General features: G+C 37.9%; 2 protein-coding genes across 4 annotated transcripts; one reads left to right on the top strand and one right to left on the bottom strand.

Moving 5' to 3' along the window:
• Positions 1-2,656: 2,656 nt before the first annotated feature.
• Positions 2,657-13,682, top strand: ampd3 (adenosine monophosphate deaminase 3). Of its 3 annotated transcripts, none has more exons than XM_022765337.1 (15): positions 2,657-2,696; positions 7,216-7,438; positions 7,591-7,771; positions 7,994-8,159; positions 8,241-8,460; positions 8,591-8,720; positions 8,923-9,117; positions 9,413-9,544; positions 9,627-9,790; positions 9,889-10,015; positions 10,743-10,906; positions 11,207-11,327; positions 12,516-12,689; positions 12,841-12,951; positions 13,058-13,682. In XM_022765337.1, exons 1-15 carry the CDS (start codon positions 2,657-2,659, stop codon positions 13,223-13,225), a joined length of 2,316 nt encoding a protein of 771 aa, XP_022621058.1. In that variant the 3' UTR covers positions 13,226-13,682. The 3 variants fall into 3 exon arrangements, with proteins under 3 accessions (XP_022621058.1, XP_022621056.1, XP_022621057.1); XM_022765335.1 differs by having other exon boundaries at positions 2,657-2,714; XM_022765336.1 differs by lacking the exon at positions 2,657-2,696 and adding an exon at positions 4,738-4,824.
• A 204-nt stretch (positions 13,683-13,886) lies between these two features.
• lyve1 (lymphatic vessel endothelial hyaluronan receptor 1) lies at positions 13,887-16,246 on the bottom strand. Its single transcript, XM_022765338.1, has 6 exons — positions 16,106-16,246; positions 15,751-15,934; positions 15,532-15,671; positions 14,833-15,033; positions 14,549-14,621; positions 13,887-14,243 (listed from the first exon to the last, which is right to left on the bottom strand). Exons 1-6 carry the CDS (start codon positions 16,191-16,193, stop codon positions 14,099-14,101), a joined length of 831 nt encoding a protein of 276 aa, XP_022621059.1. The 5' UTR covers positions 16,194-16,246; the 3' UTR covers positions 13,887-14,098.
• Positions 16,247-16,825: the final 579 nt, after the last annotated feature.

Raw genomic sequence — 16,825 nt, 5'->3', positions numbered from 1 at the left:
CTTTGCCACAAGCAAGGCTATCAGCTTTTCCTGACAAGCCTGTGACTGAATAAAATGATGCTTCACTTTAGTTTTTTGTAGAGCATACAACACTTCATATCTATTGTGATAATTAGTAATTAGAAACATTGAATGCAGACGGTTTCTGCTTTTGTTTGAATTTGATTTCATTGTGAGTAGGTTAAGTAGAAACAAAGTGAGGGTCGAAACTCTAATTGTATGTTTTCTCCTGCCATCTAGTGAGACTGGATGGGTAAAACTCCAGAATAGTGTTTTTTGGAAGTTCTTGGTATTATTCATCAGACCGCTGACTTCAAATAAAGTTTTTTTATTAGTAAGTGGGAACAATGATGAGGTGAGAACTGTGATTATTCCTTTAATTATATTGTTGGTTCTGCCTTTTCACTCAGCAAAGCATATAGAACTGTGACATCTTCCAAAAAAAGATCTCATCAATAATGAGTAGTTTTAAGTTTACTTTCATCTTAATAAAGTAAAATAAATCATGTGCATGAGACATATAAAAGCTGCATGCCGCTGCTCTTGCTTTACTACTGTTTGCTTGAAACCAGTTCTTTTGCATTGAGGGATTTATAATTTAATAAAATTTGATTTAATTTAAAATAGCAAACAATGTCACTTTAATCACTTAAAAAAAAGGTGTTTATTTTTGGGGTTTCAGTTTTTATTTTTGTATTTTAAATCTAGTCCTGAAAAATAACCTACGGCTAAATTAAATCAGAACAACTACCACATGTGAATTAGACAATACCTGCTCCACAAGTGACTGAATGACATGAGGCCATTAACAAATACTGTCAAGAACCTAAAACAAAGCAAATGTGCCATCTAGTGGCTAATCAACTTTCCTTTTAACCTATATTTTGAATGGGAATTTAGTTTCCACACAACCCTTATGGTAAGAAAAAAAAGTACAGTCTCTTCTTCAGTAAGCCAAGATGGCCGTGACATGATAATAGCATCAAGAAACTTATCAGTGTAGGTCAACTGGTAAAAAATAAATAATACCCAGTTTCAAGGACTTACTGTATGCTAAGCCCCAAGTCTTATTCTTTCTGCTGCTGTGTTCACACCTACTGACAGTATTATTTTTTTTCTTCCAGCAGAATGTTGCTTAGATAACTCACCATTTCAACTTTATTGTCCAAAATGCAATTGATTGAAAAAAGACTGTCTGGAGTCACTGGAAAACAACCATCAGGAACTCTTATTTAATAAGATCACCTATTTACACTGCGGTACTGTCACTGACAGATTGTTTAGTTATTACAACATTACAGAGGAGAGGAGAGGAGAGGAGAGGAGAGGATTAATCAGTCTACCATTTCTGCTGTCAATCAAAATGATACAGTCCCAGGGCAAAAAGTCAGTCCTCTAAAGCCAACTCTAAAAGTACCCTGATAACCTGAGTTGAGAGGATTAGCCTCATAATCTCAAACACAGGCTAAATCAGGGACTATGGGCCCCTGCTGTTTATGACCACAGCAGTAAATCTGGGTCCTCTTCTAAGGCTGAGTGACGAGTTCACACATGCTGCACTACACGACTCATTCTGCTCTGAAAAGGTATGAGTGAAAGTGCTTAGACCTGGCCTTGAAAGATGGATGTTACCAGTGGTACAGACAGGTTAGAGTTTTCTGTTTCTTTGCAACATACACAGAATACATGCGCTAATACAGACACTTACTCTTGCCATGATGTACACCGATGAAGTAAGTCTGGGTCAGCGTACTGTGTCGTAGTTGAGGACCTGTAATTAAAGAGACAGAAGTGAGAGCAGGGTTTTTAAGCTTTGTCACAAATAAGTCTTCCTATGGAAAATGTTATATCTCATGTACATTCAGTGTTTATCTAATCAAAAGGGCACCTTATATTGCTGTTAATACTTGCTGGTCTGATCTCAGCAAAATGTCCTGCAAACAAGCAATAACAATGAATGACTACATCCACAAGAGGATATAATTTGTCTTTAAGTAAGAAGAGAGTAAACGGGGAAAACATTGATATTTTACATACTCACCTATTTTGAACATAATTCCCAACATATCACTTTGTACTGAAAAAGCAGTTAGTTAATAGCACCACAGTTAAAGCACCACAAAGGCTGACTTCAGCCTTTGTTCAGCTCATGTCTTTGTACAAAGCTGCAGCAATGAAAGAGTTAAGGATGGAGTGATGTGCACTGCAGGGTGGAGAATGAGATATCATATACTCTAGCCACAACAAAAGCACAGCATGACTTAGGTGTTTCTCTGAGGCAACTTGCACAGTTTATACACACCTCAGAGACAGCAGAGCCTGACAAGGTGAGTGGACTTATTTGACATATTAGTCTAGGACCAGTGATGACCATTGATAATTGACAATGGAAGGCAAACTTGATGTATCTTTCTATGCCTTCAAAATCTCCTTTATTGATTTTTAGTGATATTTATTTTCTACAGTATGTGAGAATTTTTAACTGATAACTGTTTATTGATATCCAAACCTATTCATCAGTACTATAAAAAAAACTGCAAATGGAAATGTGACAAGTATTACAGAATAGCCGTAAGGGATGCTGCTTTGTGTGCATGGGTTAGTGCACTTCCTTTGCTGTTCTTCATTCTTCTCCAGGCCCTGGCCACTGAGAAAGATGAGAAGAGGCGACACGCCTCTTTTAAAGCAGCAGTCAAGTCCTTGCTTGGGAAAGAGTGAGCTTCTCTACGTTCCCTCTCTCATTCTATCTATCTCTGTAATGTGGTAAATGGCGTTCTCTTGTGTGGTTCACCTCTCTTAGATAGGACTTTGACAAGAGCCAGGTTGGCGGCTCAGCCAATAATGGTAGTGAGGTGTCTGAGAAATGCAAAAAAGACAAGATAAAGCCAGCTAAGTATAGCAAGCTGGGTCTGAGATGGGGCTATGTGTGGTCCAGTAATGACCTCCGGAAGCCTCCTATGGGATTTACACAGTGAATGGAAAATAAAGAATGATGATCCTTATTCCTCAGAGTAAGTGTGGAGATGATATATGGTCAACTCCACATTTCCACATTTCCACATTTACAGTACATTTAAGCAGACAAACACAAGGGCACACCAACCCACATTAGCACAGTCCAGAGTGAGCACCATTAAGATACACCCCACATTAGTGTCTAATAAGGCTTTCTGCAAAGCTACACCATAACACTGTTTCTCAGTCAGATCGGATGCTTCCTATACCAGACAGGTTGATCAATAACACTGAATAAAATACTTTATCTCCTGCCTTATTAGGATGCTGAGTTGGATAGTCCCCACTATAGACTGAAAGGCATTTTTATTATTTAAGGATTGATTGATTGATCACTCTGCAGTGGTGGGATGGGAATGACCAAGCCCCTTATTGTATTTTTTCTGAAATATTATCACATTACAAATATTGTGGATTGATAGGATTATTAAAGGATCCATTCCTTAAATGTGAAAACTGCAAGTCTAAAGGAAATAAACATCATTGTGCGTTGACAGACACATGTGTTACAAGAAATGAAACAATGAATGAGTAGTACCCCTCCTGGCTAATTCAAGCATGCAGAGATGCAGCATGTGCTGTATCTGTACCGCCTGTGCATCACAAGCAGATATAACACATTGTTGTTGAGCTGAATTGTTGAAGCTCTGAGACTGCTTTAGATTTGAAAATAAAAATGATACATTTTATTTCATTCATAGTCAATAAATTCATGAATTCCCTGGGAAATCAGGGGGAAGTGATGCACTATAAAATTTGTCACAGATTCTGATCTAGACCATCCATCTTCTGCTACTTATCAGAGTCCAGGTCATGGTGGGAACAGGCTAAGCATAGCCATTGTTTATTATATGCTGGTTAACATTAGCAGAAACCATAAGTGAAGTGATAAGAGTGATTATGTGATTAAGATCATTTTATCATACTGACTACTAAAGGAGTCTTTGTACTACTGACATAAAGGATTGGTCTGGTCACTTGGTTATAAATAGCTGGGCAGTGACAGAGAGTACGAACACATTATGCAGCTCTGCATCATATACAGATATCAAATGAGAGATGGGGTCAGTTGTCTTTGGTATCACACAAATCTCAGTTGCAATCTGAGAGTGTAAAGCCTAATTTCTTCTGAGGGCAGTTATTTGTTTAAAGAATGACTCTGTCAGAACCCCACAGCAGTATTATGTATTTTCAGATGTACAGGGACTAAACCAAGATCAGAGCACAGATAAATACAGTGCTAATAAGCAAGAGAACAGTGATAAATGGGAAAATGTCATAATTGTTTTCAGACTGCCTGCCTTGAGTATTTTAGAAAATTATCGCAGCAGCGCCGACTACCTGGATGTGATACCTCTTTGTCAGAGAAATAGCACGTAGTCTCGTTTCTTCTCTTCATCTCTATGTGCACACACTGCACAGTAAGTAAGTGCAAGAGTGAGCAACAGAGTGCTTGTGTGTTTGTGTCTAAGTATGTGTGTGTCTGAGAGACACAGGACGAGATAGAGAGAGAGAAAAATAGAGCAGCAGGCTCTGTCTCCTCTGAGTGAGGCCCTCTCTTTGTTGACAGCCAGTTTTGACATATTCTCAGGATTAGTAGCTCTGTCAACATGATGCCTGGCTCCTTAAAATAGAGAGAGATGGGCAGTCAGGAAAACAAAACTGAGGTTGTGTGCCACCATAGACTCATAGATTGACTGAGTATGACCCAGATAGATGCAGACAGAATCCATTAAGGTACCACTGGGCTTCACTGACTAGGACTTGAGAGGACAGCACCCCCAGATATGGCTATGAGTGGCACTGAAGGTAAGCGCAGAACTGATGAGAGGCATACTGTATAACTGTAATACAAAATGGCTATAAACTCAAGTAACACTATAGGTTATTCTCTGGATCACTGCACATCTGCTATAATTCAAGGCACATGGTCAACAGAGAAGGGTCTGAGGCAGGGCCTCTCAGACACTGAAAACTAAAGACAGCATTTGTATTGTCCACAAAATGTCAGAAAATAGTGAAAAATGCCTGTTATAATTTTCCTGCCTCCACATTGATGTCTTCAAATGTCTTTAATGTGGCCAACAGTCCAAAACTCAGCAGTTTACTGCCAAGTATAAAAAAGAAAAACATCAAATTCTAACATTTGAGAAGCTGGAACCATTAAATGTTTTACTATTTTACCTAAAAATGATCATTTGATTTTCAACATAGTTGTCTTTTAATTTTCTATCCTCTATTATTCAGCTAATCAATGGTGCTCTAGTCTGAAAAACCTTAACATTTTCTGAAAGTAATTCTGACTTGATTTTTTCTTACCCTAACACCTGTCATTTTTTTAAATTTACAAAAAATGTTCACAACACTTTTTAAAAGTCGTTCATGACGACACATTCTCGGCATTTATTGTCATGGCAACAGCCAAGGACTGATAAAAGCAGAGATGTACAAGGAAAGTCAGGGAAAACAGAAATTTATAACGACTTTTATAACGACTAAAGCTATGAGAGTGGCTTCTTTCTTCTGCTAAATACAGTCTCAAAAATTAAGATTTTATACAAACCTAGTACTTGATGAAGCGGAAGCACCTCGGGCAGGATGATTAAAGGTGGTGGAAAGGACAGGCGAGGTTAGTAGCTAGCAACAATAAAATTATGATTTTAGCTTATTGTTAACTGCGTAAGTTTAACCTAACTGGCTAGCAAGTGGGTTGGATCAAAGCTACACCTAACTATCCTGACTCGAAACCGCTGCAGTTGGTAAACCAGAATAAGTAAACCGGTAACTTTGATGTCAGGATGCTCCAATTTTCAGCCGTGGTGTCAAGTAATTGTGTTATATATATATATGTATATGTATATATATATATATATATATATGCATATTTATTTCTCAAGGAATTATTAGGCAATTTGCAACTAGTTCCCCTTCAATTAGGATACTGAATGCATACCTCACTTCTATGTAGTCCTCACATTTAATTTAATTTTACTTTACTTTGTACATTCTTAACTTTACTTTTTTGTTTTATTTTTACTGTATGAATGTATTTTAAATAATTTAATTTGCTGATTTTGTGTTCCACCAGCTGCTTGTCCTTGCTCTGCAAAATAAATAAATAAATAATAGGAAAAAACAAACAAAATCAATGGGCAGAACAAATTGACAAACATCTAAACATTCTGTGTGTTTGCAACTGACTATGAAAAGCGAGAAAAAAGAAAGTATTTGTTTCATAGAAATTCAGGGTGTATAATGATCAGACGGTTAATAATTCATAAGGCCATCATCTCCAGATCAATACAGCTTTATGATCCTCTCCCTTTCCACAGTGTACATGTGGTGCCATTAAGCTCCACAGCAGCGCTGATGCACACAGCTGTTGTCAGGATAGTGTTGTGTGTCCGGAATGATAAGCTTCCTGGAAGCACCCTGGCAGAGCGGAAAATTGGCTTACATGACACCACATAGCGTGGCCTTTCTCTGTTGTTGCTTCAGCACTCCAATGAACTGCACCCTGTATCACTGAGGATATCAACAAGACACTGTCAGTTCATTCAGGTTATCTCCTCACAGAAATAGACAGTTCTCTATTTGACATAGGTGCTGCCCTGTATGGGTCTGTGATCCTGGTGAATGACTGTAAACAGATGGACTGTTTCCACAATTACATACTGTTGATAAGGGCTAAAATGGAATTAATGACATTAATTGTATTAAGGGTATATAAAGTAAGTAAACTATAAAGTAGTGGGTGAGTAGTGTCATGAATCTTTAATTATATAGCTTCATCCACTGCATCCACTCTCAGAAGAGACAGGAAGCTACATTAATGGGATGAAAATCTCTATTCTAGCCATTTTATCAGTATGGACTGTAATGATCTCCTGTTTGTGTAGGATCCATACTGACTACCTGAAAATCTTGTGTGCTGATTTATTTGTGGCACCACAAATGTCACTGTTACTTGAGCCAACATGAACAATTTGAACAGAGCTCTTCAGGTGGTGATACTGTACAGCAGTTAGCTCTTGAATGTTTTGCACCAAAACCCTCACACAGGTAGATCTGCTTGTTTACAAAACAGCACAAACTAGTCAGAGTGGTAAAGTTCAGCTGAAAGAGGCAGGTCATCTTTGCGTCCTATGAATACGTGTTATTGTCACCAGCTATTTCATTGCAGCTTCTACCTTCTTGCAGACATGCCTCGCCAATTCCCGAAGGTAACGCTGAGTGAGGCAGAGGAGGAGACTCAGCTGCTAGCAGAGAAAGTATATGCATCTGCGTTAAAGGAAGAAGACAACAAGGATGCCTTATCAATGTTTACCGTGCCAGAGGACTGCCCGATTGGCCTCCAGCAAGCAATGGAACATGAACTGCTTAAGGAGCTGGCAGAGCAACAGTCAGAGGAGACTACCAAGAGGTGGGTCCTGCTATGGCTTAGGCAACAAATCACAAAGTCCTCTGACTGTCTACAATCAGATCAATGTCACAAATATTCCTAAAACAAATAAGAAAACCTTAATGAACATTTGGGGTAGTTATTTCCATTTATAATAATGACTGATTTTGCAGGAAGAAAAGCTTGAAGATGATTCGTTCCCAGTCAATGTCCCTGCAGATTCCAATGAATACAGATTGGACGCGGTCAGTAGCTGTTACACCATTCTTGTCCCCCAGCTCCACCTGCTCATCAGTGCCAGAAAACTGCCCTGATTACCAGAGGGTCACTATAAGTGGTGATTACTGTGCTGGAGTAAGTACTATAAACAGTAGCATTAACTGGTCATGATTAGTTAAATTATACAATGCTTTCACAGCTTAACATGTTGCATGTTTGCTTATTGTTGCCATCTGATTATTGTCATATTCACAGATTAAAAAAAAAAAATGCTGAAAATATTCATACAATTACCAAATAGCTTAGATAAGACAACACTTTACCTAAGAATTTGTGTCATGTCGATTTCCCATTTAGATCACTGTGGAGGACTATGAACAGGCAGCCAAAAGTCTGTTTAAGGCCCTGCTTATTCGTGAGAAATACTCAAAACTAGCCTATCATAGATTCTGCAGAACCACAGCCCATTTCCTTCGCAGAGCTGAGAGCATGAGATGGAGCGAGGAAGATGAGGTTCTACCAGGTTTGAAGCGTTTTAAGCTACACTAACTGATGTTTTATTCCGATTTATATGACAGTGACAGAACAATGTTGTGGCCTCCAGATATGTGCCCATGTCCATCAGACAGGGATGATCCCTACAGCATGGAGAACATCCCTGAGAACCTGAACTATGAACTGAAAATGAAGGATGGAATAGTGAATGTGTATGACAATGCAGAGGCTCTGCGGGAAAACAATCCCCATGACCTTCCTTACCCAGACTTGGAGACTTTTGCCATAGACCTCAGTCATGTATTGGCAATGATTGCAGATGGACCCACGTAAGTTGCCGAAACAAAAAGACGCTGCAGCTATGCTGGTTGCAAAACTGGCTCTTTCTTCTTATCTAGCACTTAATGACACTTGTCAGAGTTGTGGAGTATATAAACTGAGGGCCACTCTAATTTTCAGGAAGACCTACTGTCACAGACGACTAAATTTCTTGAGTTCGAAGTTCTACCTCCATGAGATGTTGAATGAGATGGCTGAGCTAAAGGAACTGAAAAGTGTGCCGCACAGAGATTTCTACAATGTTAGGAAGGTTAGTACTCTATCTACAGGTGTTGTAAAGTGTGTGCATTCCTATAAAGTATCCTAAATGTTGCATCAAGAAAGAAAACAAAGAAAACATTTAAACATATGATGCCTGTGCATGCTGTCACAAAGAGAAAAATAATTCATATGTGCATTTAAAAACACTCAGTGTGTCCAGTAGACTAAATTTATTGCCCCCTTTTTCTCAGGTGGACACACATATTCATGCAGCTGCCTGCATGTCTCAGAAACACCTGCTGACCTTCATCCAGAAAACATATAAGACTGATGCAGACCGTGTGGTTTTGGAAAAGGCTGGACAAAAGATGACTCTAAAGCAGGTTTTCCACAGCCTCAATAAGGACCCCTATGACCTTACTGTGGACTCCCTGGATGTACATGCTGTAAGAACAGAAGAAAATGTCACTATGAGTTAGCATTATGTTTTCATAAAATGTTGTGCTGTGTGTTGATTTTTAGAAATGGTGAGTAAAATTATTAACCCCTCTTAATTTTGCCAGAATGTGACAACAAACAACTTATTGTGTCACTGTCAAGGAAGAAATGCATAGACATTTCATGTAAAAAATCTCTCTTACTAAAATCTTAATCTTACAGGTGAATACCCGTAGCACTTTGTCATGACCAACCATTCTGGGTTCACGATTATGCTTTTTAATTTATGCATTTTATTCACAGGGGAGACAAACTTTCCACCGGTTTGATAAGTTCAATTCAAAATATAACCCAGTGGGAGCCAGTGAACTCAGAGAAATCTTCCTGAAAACAGACAACCTCATTAATGGAGACTATTTTGCTCGTATCATAAAGGTATCATATCACATAATCCTACATTTGAAGTCAGAAATGATGCAGATACAATTTTGCACACTCTCCTTCTCACCTTTAATAGGAAGTGGCCCATGACCTGGAGGAGAGTAAGTATCAGCATGCAGAGCCACGCCTGTCTATCTACGGACGCTCTCCAGAGGAGTGGGACAGTCTGTCTAAGTGGTTCATTCATCACAAAGTGCACTCTCCAAACATGAGGTGGATCATTCAAGTGCCCAGAATATAGTGAGTGCCACAGCCTTAGGTAAAAATTCAAGTGTCTAATTTCAAAGAAATTTCTTGAAATATGAAATCTGGAAATTCCCTAAATATATGTTTTTCAGTGACATTTTCAAGTTGAAGAAGCTGGTACCTAATTTTGCCAAGATGCTGGAGAACATATTCCTTCCTCTGTTTGAAGCCACTGTAAATCCACAGAAGCACAAAGAACTTCATGTTTTCCTCAAATATGTAAGATGTTGTACTATTTTTCAGGTATTAGGAGTAAAGTGTTTAATAAATTATGGGCATAAACTTGTAAATCATGCCTTTAAATTATTAAGTGGTGTTGACAAAAGTAAGGATTAGTTTCCTCAAGTTTATAATTTATGCCTAATTACTATTCTACCTAATTACCTTACTGTTATGAATTTGTGAAGGGTAACACTTTACATTAACTTTAAATTTAGTATTCATATGTAGTATATGAATGTTTGACCATACACTATAATGAAGTGTTATGTGAAGTGTTGCGGAGGCTGGTGTATAAACAGATAATGACTGACAGTGTAGTATAACGCAGTTGAAATATTTCAAAATGTGTCTTCATAGGGGACATTACAATTGTTGACAAATGCTGTACTTTAATAAACAATGAAAACTGCCCTTATATCTGTGTACCACTACATTGAAGTGTGTTATCAAACAGTTGTTAAATGTTTATATATTGCTTATAAATGCTAAATGTGTTACCTTGTGGGAATTTATTTGGTATGTATATAATATGAGGATATAATGAAAAAAATCAAGGCTATTAGTTAGTAGTTTGGGTTAAGAAATTAAACAATTAATGGGGAAGAATGATCACTTTGATGGAACTAATTACTAATATTTGTGATATCATTATAAATACATCTGCCAGACCTCATAAACCATCATGATAGTAAATGACTGCTTTTATTTTTTTCTGTATGTTCAGGTGTCAGGCTTTGACAGCGTGGACGATGAGTCCAAACACAGTGATCACATGTTCTCCTTCAGGAGCCCAAAGCCAGAACAGTGGACTGCAGATAATAACCCTCCCTACAGCTACTACATCTTCCACATGTATGCAAACATCATGGTCCTCAACAACCTCAGAAAGTAAGAGCTAATGTCTCCTTCCTTCTTCAGAATACACACCTCATTAAAGGAGAGTGTTTTTGACAAATATAGGGCCTTACGGCCTTAGAGCTCTCAGGGAAGAGAAATTAATTAATCGTTGGGCAGAAAAAAGCTATCAAGTACTGAACTACTGAACAATCATAGCTGAGGAGAGCAACTTCAACATCTCAATATAAACTGCACCTGATATATATAAATTAATACAAGGATGAACAGAATTACACAATGTTTGATTTGCTCATTAATTGATGTGTTTATGTCTTTGTGTGTCCTCTGTAGAGAGCGTGGACTGAGCACTTTCCAGTTCCGTCCCCACTGCGGAGAAGCTGGATCAATCACTCATTTGGTCTCTGCCTTCGTCACCACTGACAACATCTCACATGGACTCAACTTGAAGAAGGTACTTTAGATTTGTTGACAGGACCAACCATTTACAAGGATCATAGAGTAATCCTTCTCAAGCCAGGGAGAAACCAATATCTACTCCTGGAAACAGGCCTAGGAGCTCACAGATGCCTGAAGGTTGTCTTACTAAATTAAGATAAAAAGAGATAGTGTTGCTTTTACATCACTCATCGCACCAAGTCCAAATCCGCCCTCAGCCTCGTCTTAGCTGGAGGAGCTCATGTCCTCTCTGCAATTGAAAAAAATGTAATTATTGAGAATCTCCACTGATAACTACAACTATGATATTCCGTATTCTGTAATTGCTTATGTTACCGCCCTTAACTCAATTTAATAATCATTAAATGAGCTAGCCTATTTTTATTTCCAACAATTGTGTTGGGTGGAGTACAGAGCGACAACAAAATAAAACAAATTTGTTATGCCATTGTTATTATATAACTCCCTCTTTCTGTTTTTTACTCTGATTTGTTTCGATGTCTCTTTACTTTAGACAGAAAGGCAACATAATCAAAGCTCAAATGAACTTTTCCTCCTTTGGACTATTTTGAAGTGTTTGATGGATTGAGTTTTATAGCTTGTGTATCCAAAATGTCCTGCAGACTCCTCACTTGTATAGTTGTCGTTTATTTTTGTGGAACAGCTGAAAATTTGAGAACTCTAGGAGAGGGAGAGGAAATTGGATGTTTTGAATTTCCAGTGGATGTACAGTATGTTCCAACAACAGAGCCTAGAAAGTGAATCCCTTAGAAATAATAATTTATCACAGTGACTCCCTGATAATGCTGTTCAACCCAGACTGCACAGATCTACAGTATTTTGGTCATTTTGTCCAGTCTGGTAATGAGTTTCTTATTTCCTTGTTGCTTTTTGATTTTATTTGTGTAACTTATTCACTACAATTGCAATGATCCAGCAGTATCTCACTGTATCTAAGACTGGACAATGTGGATAAAGGACTACAAATTGTAGCATATATAGGCCTAGTATTATACAATATGAGCAGTAGCATTGAAATATCTGAAAAATTCATTATGGAAGAAGTCATGCTTGTAAAATGTACATCAAACAGCAGCAGAGCTTTATCCCTCTCTGTGTACTGTGTGTGTACAATACATTTTTGTCTGAGTGTAAAGTAGTATTTATTGTAGTGTTTATTGTTTTAAACTTCCCGTTCCTTCAGAGCCCTGTGTTGCAGTACCTGTACTACCTGGCCCAGGTGCCAATCGCAATGTCTCCACTCAGCAACAACAGTCTGTTCCTGGAATACTCCAAAAATCCTCTCAGAGAGTTCCTGCACAAAGGCCTGTGTGTCTCCCTGTCCACAGATGATCCCATGCAGTTCCACTACACCAAGGTAAACAGAATTAATACAGGAATATACAGGAAATATAGTGACTTCTAGGCTGCTGTGCAGTATATCCGAATCACTGTATGATCATCGTACTATATGTAAGTTCTGCAGCGTAAATAATTTCTTATCCATTGTTTGTGTGCCCTGATTCTAGGAACCACTGATGGAGGAGTACGCCATAGCTGCTCAGTTGTGGAAGCTCAGCACTTGTGATGTGTGTGAAATAGCCAGGAACAGTGTGCTGCAAAGTGGACTGTCTCACCAGGTACAGTGACACTTTCAAATCCACAGGCAGAGCCACATGTCCATTACGTTTAATCAACATTGGTCCAATTTGTCTCCCAACAATTTAATTTATTGTTTATTTACAGGAAAAGATGCACTTCTTAGGAGTGAACTATCTAAAAGATGGACCTGAAGGAAACGATATCCGTCGGACCAATGTCGCCCAGATCCGCATGGCCTACAGACACGAGACACTGTGCAATGAACTCAGCTTCATAGTTGATGCTGTGAAGTCTGATCTGGTGAATGAGTAAAATGGACCTCACATTAGATTGAATCCAAGCATGCTGAGCTCCCAGTTACCGCCATTTACTTTTAGCTTGAAAATTGGCACTGAGTGACCATATTGATTAAACAAAGACAAATGAGAAGAGAAAATTAGCTGCTCACATATTCATAACAAAGGAGTTTGGTAAAGTGAGGATGCATGACTTGGATGACTGATAGCACTTTGGTTCTCAAAGGGTGGAGAGCTCGATGTGTAAAGCAGAATTACACGTTTGTCATCACACAAACCCACTATGTATAAACAACTGTACCTTACACTCCATTTTGTGGTAGGGGTATGTCATAGAAACTGTTTGAAAGTTTTTCAGGTACTGTATACACTGCACATCAGACATACGAACACTTGAGAGCTTTGCACAATGTTAGTTCAGACAACTCTGACAACAGATGGAGGATGTCTGGGACATTTCCTCTGTCTCTCCCTTAAATAGCTTGTTTCAAGAGGTTTCAGTGATTTTTTTCTTTTGGAAAGTTATTGATATAAGAAAGATTAAGAAGATACCTGAGCTCGTAATGATAGGCTCTTTAAAAAACAGTTGTAGCAAAGTATCTTTTACATGTGTGTTGACTGCAGCAAACAGTGTGTTAAAATAACGTTTGTAAATGATTGTATTGCAAACATTGCCATCTAGTGGCTAAAGTGCACAATTTAATAACATCAGATAACTAAAAATAATAAACACATACAGTATAACATGCAAAAAAAAAGAAGCTATTTACAGCCATTCTGTTACATTACTTTCACATAAACAAAGGTCCTTAAAAAAAATATTACTCAGTAGTTTTCATGGTACTCAGTCCATGGTGTGTTTCTTTGGTGTACCTCATCAGCAAAACCTTTAACTTGCATTGTCATCCACTTCTATCCTTTCATCCTCCTGAACATCTGCCTTGGTTTCCCTTATAGCCTTCATACACGTCCAATCTTCTGTCTTGACGTACTCCTGCTGCTGCTCCTTGTCAGAGCTCTGAGACCAACTCCTCCTTTTCACAGAGAAAATGAAAAAATAATCATATAATGTACAAATAGATATAATAATAACAAAAGGAGAAACATGATATAATGCAAAGTACCTGGAATTTGACATGAAAGAAATATACTATCAGTTTTCTCACAGCTCATTATCATTCAGCTTTCAGTGCTGATACTGCATAGCTTCTTTCAGTAGTGATATTTTATGTATGAACTTTTTTAGATATTGGTTCTCTAAAACATGATTTAAACAGCAAAAAGTTTGTTTTCAGACCTCAGTATCATATACAGTATTTTAATATGGAAAACCACTCACAATGTTAGATATGCAAGGACGATTATTGCAATGAGGAGAAGGGCACAGGTTGAGGTGATAAGTACAGTCTTTGCTGGAACAATGAAACATGAGAGGAAAAAGACATTAGTCATACAAAACAAAAATAACATCTAAACATTTAGATAAAAGGTCATTACTTGTATTTTACAGTTGTTACTTATACCTTTTTTACATAGTGTGCTGTATTTTCTGTAAAGTACGAAAAGAATGAAATGAAAGGTTCCTCTACAGTATTGATTCTGTTGTGAACAAGATTCCCATACCTCCAGCAGAGCCTTGTGCACTGCCAACATAGAGGGCTGGTTCTGCCTCATTGTCTATGGCTTTAGGGGCTGAGGAGGAAGGAGGAAAAGGGGAGGAGGAAGACGTAGAGTGTGTTGTCTGGATGGAGTTTGTTTGCCCTGAGTAATCCCTGCTGCTCAAAGGCCTGTCACTTGTTGTATCCTTCAATTGTGTCGCTACATCTGTACGTGTACATGAAGGCAAAGACAGATTAGATCATTATTCTATGAAGTGCATGTCATTTATTAAATGTACCTTTGTTTGTGCAATTCATTATTTTTTTATTTGTTTGAAAACTTGAACTTAAAATCCTATTGAATAGACATAACACAATTGAGGAGGTTTAAACAAACTGTTAATGTTCTCCAGAAGTTCAGTCTTAACTTTAATGCAAATATTTTCTCAGAAATTTTGGAGCAAAGTAGTTTTCCATAAAAAGTTATGTATATGCTAAAAATGCAGCTGAATCTTATACAAGAAATTGCGATTCAAATCAATTCATTAATATAAATCTGAATTAATACCTCCTGAAAAATATCAACTCATATCATCTGTTTTTGTCTAAAGAACCAAAAGCCAGGGCTGTGTTGAGAACAACATGCATGATATCTTCAATGAACTGTTGCCACTTAGTGAGGTTTCTAAAGCACTACAGAAAAATACATATTAAAAAATCATACCTGATTCATTGAAGCAAAACACATCAAACTTTTTTGTTACAGGGGCTCGCCATGTCACCAAGCCTGTCTGGCTTTTGCCACAATTAGAAAGTGCCGTGATGCGGGGAATGATTGCTAAATGTTCATCGATCCATCCAAACCTGAACAAAACAAAACAAAACAAAATGTGAGATCAGGCACTTTTCAGTGAACTCTTGTGCATCTATTCTCTGATCTTACCTGCATGTTTCTAAACCTCTTGTGAGTGCATCCTGTACTTGTGCTTTTGAGGCAATGTTCACTCCAAGGAACGAGCAGAGTCTCCGAGCTTCAGATGCATTGAAGGCATACTGTGGCTGGTTCAGGTCATTTATGGAGCTAACCTGGAATATTCCAGCAATACTCTGGTTCACTGCTGGGAAAACTAGACACAAGATGTAGCACATGTTAAGATTTCGATTTAATGTATTTGCAGAAACAGCAATATGATGAAACAATAAATATTGCTGTTGACCAGAGGAGTTACATATATACAGTTAGGTATTTGGTAGAAATATACAAATTGACAAATGTTAAATAATCCAGAATTACTTACCTCTGATGTGGCTTGTGTCAAAAACTTGACCAGAGATGACTGAAGTAATTGACAACACTGATGTGATGCAAAGCCAGATCATATTCATGACTGCTCAGAGTAGAGAGACGGATGAATACCGGGGATGACAAGTGTTGCACAGCTTATGTGTCTGTGAGCAAAATGACAGGGTTAAATAGAGGTAATCCCGTTCACTGGGGTCTGTGGACTCGGCCTTTGCCAGAAAGTAAAGGAAAAGGAAGAGGGAAGTACTGTGCATAGGTCAGATTAAGAGCCATCATATGTCCCAAGAGCAGGACCCAGGAGAGAAATATAGACAAAACTAATGTGTCAGCATGAGACAAAGCTACAGAAAATTCTGTTGCATTTTCAGTTTTGCTTTTTCAAAAAACACAATTTCAACACAAGAAATAATGAGTTGCTTCAGTCTTAATACTGACTTGTTAGGTATGATTTATTAAAAGGTTAACTCATCTAAATGAAGGTCGTATGAATTACACTAGTGAAGGGCTTTTCACAGTGTAGAGTGGATTCATGTTCCAGGAATAATGAAATGATGATTGACAAAAATGTTCTTTGATTTAAACAAGTGCTTTCCGTTAAGTACTTGTTAGATGTCAGTGAAAATACAGTTTATAACAAAGTACAAAGCCAATAAAAATTTGCTTCCGGAGAGATGAAAATAATAGTGTTCAACATGTGATTCAAGCCTGTCCTCAT

Source organism: Seriola dumerili, unplaced genomic scaffold (assembly GCF_002260705.1).
Source record: "Seriola dumerili isolate Sdu_G_001 unplaced genomic scaffold, Sdu_1.0 BDQW01000674.1, whole genome shotgun sequence".
In the NCBI taxonomy this organism is placed as follows: Eukaryota; Metazoa; Chordata; class Actinopteri; order Carangiformes; family Carangidae; genus Seriola; species Seriola dumerili.
Note: the sequence above shows the minus strand (reverse complement) of the source record. Positions and strands in the feature narration are given on the sequence as shown.

Excerpts from the sequence above, each read along its gene's own strand:
- lyve1 (XM_022765338.1), bottom strand. The coding sequence starts at position 16,193 with ATGAATATGATCTGGCTTTGCATCACATCAGTGTTGTCAATTACTTCA. Across the intron at positions 15,935-16,105 it reads TGACACAAGCCACATCAGAG|TTTTCCCAGCAGTGAACCAG; the intron begins GTAAGTAATTCT and ends TCTTGTGTCTAG. Across the intron at positions 15,034-15,531 it reads GTTTTGCTTCAATGAATCAG|ATGTAGCGACACAATTGAAG; the intron begins GTATGATTTTTT and ends GTACACGTACAG.
- ampd3 (XM_022765335.1), top strand. The coding sequence starts at position 2,657 with ATGAGAAGAGGCGACACGCCTCTTTTAAAGCAGCAGTCAAGTCCTTGC. Across the intron at positions 7,772-7,993 it reads GTGGTGATTACTGTGCTGGA|ATCACTGTGGAGGACTATGA; the intron begins GTAAGTACTATA and ends TTTCCCATTTAG. Across the intron at positions 8,721-8,922 it reads ATTTCTACAATGTTAGGAAG|GTGGACACACATATTCATGC; the intron begins GTTAGTACTCTA and ends CCTTTTTCTCAG.